The following is a 7,020-nucleotide window of genomic DNA, read 5'->3' as shown; positions in this document are numbered from 1 at the left end:
TCATATAATTTGTTTTTATTATTTTATATATTTTTTTCAATCAATTAATCTATATTTTATCATTTTATACAAGAATTTACAATTCTATCATCAATGAATGAATTTTGCTTAGTTGAGAATTATAAAAAGTTATTTATATAATATTCCGTTAATTTCCTTAATAATTTAAAGACGAAAATGGACAAGTATAAAATAATATAACTCTAAGTAAAGTTTAATAAAAAAAATTAAGAATTATGTATTTAAAAAAAAAAATAAATGGTCGGTAAATATTTACCCTAAATTAAAAGCAATAAACCGATCAATCCCAAACGTACTTTTGACAAACAATATTTACGGAGTATCCATCTACTTGTATGTAGTATCCATCTACTTGTATGTAGTTGTAAATTTAAAGAAACAACGCATTAACACCAATATTGAAATATATTTTTGACGAGTGATATTTATCATCAACAGACAGACCACTATTCAAGAATATTCTTGACAAGTGATATTTATCAATTATCATCAAAAATATTTCATCAACGCACGCGCACCCCCAAGCACGCGTCTTTATAACAATAAATGGGAGTAAATTAACGTTTTAACAGCTTTGGGGGAATAATCAGTAAATTAAAATAAATTAAAATAAATTCAAATTTCTCCCTTTTCTTAATACCAAATTTACTTGCATGTCTTCGATGTCGATGCTAATCCACAGATTTGAGAGAATAAGAGGCACCATAAAATGTAAGAATAAGCATTTTTCTTTCCCCTTTGCTCTGGACCTCTGGTACAAAGAGCTCCTTATATCCATTTGATCGAATTTAAGCATGCAAAATTGCAAACGGCGACGCAAACAAACTTTACAACAAAATTCTCAAAACTGTCATAGCACACATCTGAGTTCTGACCATGCCAAAATCATAATCAACAGGGATGGTGTGTAAAAAACTAAGAAGCTATCTCGGACAGATAACATGTAAAAAGAGATACTGCATCCTGCAAATGATTTGAGCGGAAGTCTTCTGGTATCGGAGCACTAAAGACTGTATCGAAGCAGCTTAGCTGAGCATCACGGGTTGGACCCTGGCTAATATCAGATAGAAGCAAGTCGCATATCTCCTCTGCCATCTTTGAATATGCTACTCTGCAATGCAAATTTGTAAACTGTGTCAACTTATTGGCTTAGATGTACATAAATACACGCAAATAATCCTACATGATTCAGCTTGTGAACAAGAATTTTTTATAAATGGATGTAAAATATACATATGCACTTATCAGGGAAGGGAAAAAAAAAAAACACTACTTAACTAGAGGATCATCGAGAATACCTGGCCTCAGTGGGTAATCTAGCGCCCCAAACTGCCAATGACTCCTTCAAACAAACAAGGAATTCCTTACAAGCAGCATTTTTGCTCTCAAGAGAATTCTGCAAAGGCAAATAATTTCTTTTGAGTCTTCATAGATAAAGAAATGACAACCAATGACTTCAATCAACATTGGGCATCCTAGAGACATGAATCCAGAGCCTGAGAATTCTGCAGTGTCATATCTTTGAATACTCATAAAGTCCAGGTCTATTCATATTGTTACACCCCAGCAATGGGAAAACAGTGTGCTGGCATTTTTTGCTTCGTTTGAGAGATTTGAAATGCTAGTCCAACAAAGAGAAAAGGAAATAAAGTTTCATGGGCAAATTATAGATCTGATCACTATGCATATACTAATACTCAACAAGACACCAGTCCAACTTCAGAAAGCCAGGCCAAGCGGCTGCCAGCTGTTCTAGTTGGGATTGGCTTGAGTTCTACAAAACCAGATGCAGATCAAATTCTACAATGATAGCGCCATAAAACAGAAGAGCCCCAAGCTGTCAACCAAATATATTGAGAAATGACTAGTTTAAATCTCACAATGCTGAGTTTTCTTGATTCTCACCAGATCACTCATAGTATTGTTCTCTTCCTGCAATGAACTTCTTATTAAATAAAACACAATGTACATTCCAGCTCCCAGGTCCCAATTCTCAATTTCTGACTTGTGGCTCTCCATGGAAGTTGCGAGTGTCCACACATCTGAGTGATTGGCTACATTAATATGAAGAAAAGAACATGAATAAAATTGTCAGAGTGAAGAAAATGATTATGGGATTGTGATTATAGGATTGTATAAAGCATTCACCCATTCATTCCCTGTGAAAAAGTATTAACAAAATCAACAGTATCCGTATGCAAAGTAGTCAAAAGAACAATATCTGAAGAAAGGATTTCAATCCCTAATTATGGGTTGCTTGGTAAAGAAAACTCAATTAGAGCTTAAAAGTCGGATATCTTTTTTTTCACCCATAAGAAAAGAATAGATTATCAGCATGCAAAGAATCCAATTAAATGCACAAACATGAGATTCTGGCATTAATACTAAGTTGCCTGTGGTTTGAAAAGTTGTGAAATCAAGCAGGAAATGCCTAAAATAAGTCATAACATGCCCATCAACAGCAGTATGCAGTCTACATGCTGGATTTTAAATCGAGAATCCAATTTCAAATAAAAGCCTTAGTTGTCGTTTGAATAGAACATTTCTAATATGCATACATCAATTTAAGAATTTGAACTCCAACCATGTATTTCACAATTATTAAATTCACGTTCATAAGGGAACATATGCACTCCAGTACATGTATACTAAGTTATGGAAAGGGTTCCTACACCTTAAAATTCATGAAAGCAAAAGCTTCCTTAGTTTTCATGAAAGCTATAGCATTTGTGGAACAAAACCAATGAAGAAGGATCTGATTGGATCCTCTGAGTCAAGATAAAAACAATATCAACACGATCAATCCAGCATCAGAAGTCAGTTCATGTTCAACTAAAAATTGGAAATAAGAAGCGGGCGAGGTATCAAGAAGGTTAGGTAAATGAGAAATGAAAGATTGAACATTGATTTCCCAATTAATATCCTAGTGCTACCTAAACTAAATAGAAATTCACTAATCCTTCCAAGTTTCTCCAATTACAATCAATTTAAGAATCGTCAACAAGCAATGTAATAATGTTTATAAATGACTATCTAAACCAAATATACAACAAATTTTGATATCTTACGTAGGAATGTTTTGAAACTAGACAATAATTCGATCCTAAGAATAGCAAATACCAAATTCCAAGACCAAAGATGATAGATGATCTAATGTTGAACATTTACCTGACAAAAATAATGTATGAGCCACTGAAGTTACAAAAATGGAGTGAGCTTTTTGCCAATTTGCACATTCAAGGAAGTGTTCAAGGGCCTTTGAGAGTTCCCCATAGTAATTGTAGTAAACTGCCTGCATTCAGGAAGAAATATCTCAGCAGCTGAAAGAAAAATGAAAAGATTTGATATATGTATGGCCCAGAGGAAGGGGAAAAAAAAAGTTCAAAGATGCAAATATGAAAAATTTGTTGACAAACCATTGCTTCATGCAACCACTCCGATGGAACGCCCAAGGCCTCAATAAATTGACGTTGTGATTCTTCTGAACTCCAAGATTCACAATATTGGAACAAGATTTCCCGTATAAGGGTAGCCTGCAGATATGGATAATCATCACAGCGGGGCATGTGAAGGACCACATAGATGGCCCAATGACACTTCCCTTGACATAGAAGCTGAGAGACAAGTCCCATGTCAAGTATTTGAAGATCATTAGAACTGATAACACCCACAGCTGCTAACACTTCACGTTGATGCCAGATCATATGGTAGTCAAGTGGATCATATGTTGAAGAGAGGGCATTAAACATGGTTTTTAGAGAGCCAAATTTACTCTCTCCACTGGCATGAAGGAGCATAAGATAATACGAGAGGTCATAACGTTCATTTCCACTCCAATCAATAGGCTCATCAATTGGTCCTTCGTCTACATAAATTGGAACCGGCAATGGAGCCTTTCCATCCTCAAGAAGGTGTTGATAAGTTTGAAAAACAATGGCCAATGAAGTTTCAGGTGGTAGTTGATACCACATCAACAATCCCAGGAACCTCTTCCAGTCAATGGTTACATCATTTAACGAGCTATGAATATGGCCGGCAAGCAGCTCATAAAGCCTAATCCTATCCTTCTCAATGAACTTGAAGTCCAGTCCATTAACTCTCCAAAGATCAAGCTGGTGTGCAATATCAGAACGACTCACCGTGGATCCACCAGCCTGACTTAACAAACAAGCCAGTCTCACATCCCCTCTAGAAGCAGCCAGTTCCACAGATGAATCCAACTGCCGACCTGTCAGGAGTAAAAATATGTGTTTAAGATAATTGGACTCATCCAAGGAGCTTACATCCTCTTGAACTCGGTGGCAAACACTTTCTTTTAACCAACAACTGAACTCTGCTCTTCGAATAAGAGGAAGTGCCTCCAGGTCAAATTCAGGAGGACCGTCCTTTATATCCTGCATCATCTCTTCCTCATTGTCATCGCCCTCAGATCTTAATTGTCCACCATTTTCCCTTTCAGAAAAGAGTACTTTTATCAATTCCCAGACCATTACTTGGTGCATCAAAACTAAACGAGCAGAAGAAGATACCCCAGGCACATCTAGCTGTGCCTCAATAATGTCTATATAGCTCCGACAAATTTCTGAAAGCATTAAGCTATTTGACACAACCTTTTGAAGCTTTAGCTTATAGGACCCAACTTCAACTTCTTCTGTTTCATGATTCAACTCCTTATGAAGATTTAATGGAGCATCAAAGGAAAAATCAACAAGTTCCTTTCTCACTTTATCATTTTCATCTCTGACCACTTTGTCTATTGCAACCTTTTCTACATTGATTACAGATGATATTACCCCCCGAGAATTACTACCAACTGGTGCACCACTGTGAACAAGGATGCCATTTGGTCCCCACCCTACACGAAACGCCCTACCCATGAACAAACCTGCATCGACTATATTGTGAGAATGGCTTCCAGTAACTGGAGTTTCATGCTTGAGGTCCAGCTTAAACCCATCTGATTTCAATTTCTTTAGTGGCATGCCCTTATCCTGTTGGGCCATCAGAATCATTCCAGGAGAGTCTGAATCAGAATTACCAGGGTGGTACTCAAGCAAACCTACTGGAGTTTTTCGTGCAAGAGGTGAACTAGACCTTTGGCTCATTCTCTGAGCAGTATTCTGCAAAGGAGGTCTTATATATTCTTTACCAAGGGACCATTGCTGCCATGAGGGTGTTCCACTAAAATCATCAATCTCCTCCTCTTCCTGAAACATCACCATTCTCATTTCTTTCATCTTTAAAGGGTCAAGTCCAAGATGTGCAGGAAGAGAATGAGAAAGCTCCGGTCCACTAAGATCCATTTGGGTTTCTTCATCAACGTCAGATACCTCTCCACCATTCATCTCCAAAGAATTTTGAACTGGTGTAGCATCATCCATCATTATATCATCCTCCTCCTCATCACTCAAACCAAATCTACTGAAATGAACAACCAAGAACTTCCATTCACCACTCACAGGGTCAAAAGAAACAAACCGAGCTCCTTGCCTCTCCGTCCTCTCTTTCATTTTCTTAACAAAATCATCTGAATCCCCTTCTTTTAGTTTTAAACTCAAATATCTCCCTTGTAGAAACAAAGTCACTTCGGCTGCCTTGTTAAGGCCCTGACCAACCTCAGGCTTGGAACTTTCATCTTCATAAACAACTATCTCATGCCTACCAAACTTCACAATTTGATCCAAATCTAGCCATCTGACGTCAGTGTTCCCAAGAAATTTAACATATCCATAACCCAACCTTCCAACTGTGAAATCAGGTACCCGACTAGAGTAACCCGGATCAATCACTTCCCGTTTAGCCAAATCGTTCAACAAAGGCTCCGTATAATAATCAGGAGAACACAGAACTGGTAAGGAATCTCCATTCTCACTCGAAATCTCACAAGACAGCGAATAAGCATTCATTGAAATATTTCCCTTTCTATATTGAGGTATATTGTTACATGAAGCAAAAGTTCTCGCATCCAATCCCATACTATTGAAGTTCACAGAAAACCCCCCCTGATAACAACATAAATTACATCATCAACTTCCTTTCCCCAATTCAGAATTCAAAAAAACCCTACAATGTAACAGTAACAAAAAGCGTAAACTAGAAACACACACATTAAAAAACCCTAACCAATTTAAGAAAGAATAAAAAAACTAAAGAGACCTTAATTCACACATTATGCAAATACTGAAATGCAATTACAATTTTCTTTATCCTGCTGTAATATAAAACTGAAAAGAATGGGAGTATGAGGGATTACCGGCGACCGGAAGCGGGGGGGGGGGGGAGAGGACGGAGCTTGAGTGCTGTGAGTGAGGGGTTTGATGTTTTTGTTGGAGGCGGGTGGACCGGTTACCGGTACTTCAGGTAGTCGTTCAGTACCAGTCAGAGTGTAAAACTAAAGAGAAGCATCGCAGCGGGCAGCGGCGAGGAGAGGGAGATGGAGAGGGAACAGGGGAGGAGGGAAAGTTGATACTTGCCAGTAATTTGGACACTGCGCTCAGTGCGGGTGGCGTGGCTGGGCTGGGCTGGGCTGGGCTAAAGTTACAAGAGTTTGTGGTGATTGCTATTGCTTAAAGTATAGGTTTTATTATACATTTACCACTTTTATTATTATTCTTCTGATTTTTTGTTTAGTGGTAATTCTATTAGAGTTTTTTTTATTACATGAAATTATTACTAAAGAGTACAACTCATATTATATGAGATTACAACTAATATTTATAAATCAGATTATTACTGGAACTAATTTACATCAATTCTTATAAAGCATCGCCCATATTTTTACCTTCATTAATATTTGAGATACGTCTACTTTACTCACATTTCGCAAAGGAGAAGATTGCCTTAACTCAAATTGAGAAAGGACATAAAACCCTCACAATGCATTGAGAGGGCTCGAACCCATGACCTCACAATTGTGAGGTTTGGATTCTAACCACTAGGCTTTAGCCTAGTGGCTTAATTCTATTAGAGTTTTGAATCAAAGAATCTCTTTAGTAGTGT

At 37.4% G+C, this 7,020-nt stretch overlaps 1 protein-coding gene across 2 annotated transcripts; it reads right to left on the bottom strand.

Moving 5' to 3' along the window:
* Positions 1 to 726: 726 nt before the first annotated feature.
* LOC102607573 (nuclear pore complex protein NUP96) lies at positions 727 to 6,556 on the bottom strand. 2 transcript variants are annotated; one of them, XM_052444433.1, is made up of 6 exons: positions 6,275 to 6,556; positions 3,438 to 6,084; positions 3,190 to 3,313; positions 1,927 to 2,075; positions 1,320 to 1,417; positions 727 to 1,132 (listed from the first exon to the last, which is right to left on the bottom strand). In XM_052444433.1, the coding sequence occupies exons 2-6, from the start codon at positions 5,994 to 5,996 to the stop codon at positions 937 to 939; spliced, it is 3,126 nt and encodes a 1,041-aa protein (XP_052300393.1). In that variant the 5' UTR covers positions 5,997 to 6,084; positions 6,275 to 6,556; the 3' UTR covers positions 727 to 936. The 2 variants fall into 2 exon arrangements, with proteins under 2 accessions (XP_052300393.1, XP_052300392.1); XM_052444432.1 differs by having other exon boundaries at positions 3,438 to 6,023.
* Between the last annotated feature and the right edge of the window lie 464 nt (positions 6,557 to 7,020).

The sequence above is a fragment of the Citrus sinensis genome, chromosome 7 (genome assembly GCF_022201045.2).
Source record: "Citrus sinensis cultivar Valencia sweet orange chromosome 7, DVS_A1.0, whole genome shotgun sequence".
Lineage (NCBI taxonomy): Eukaryota > Viridiplantae > Streptophyta > Magnoliopsida > Sapindales > Rutaceae > Citrus > Citrus sinensis.
This window is presented reverse-complemented; position numbering and strand designations above follow the sequence as displayed.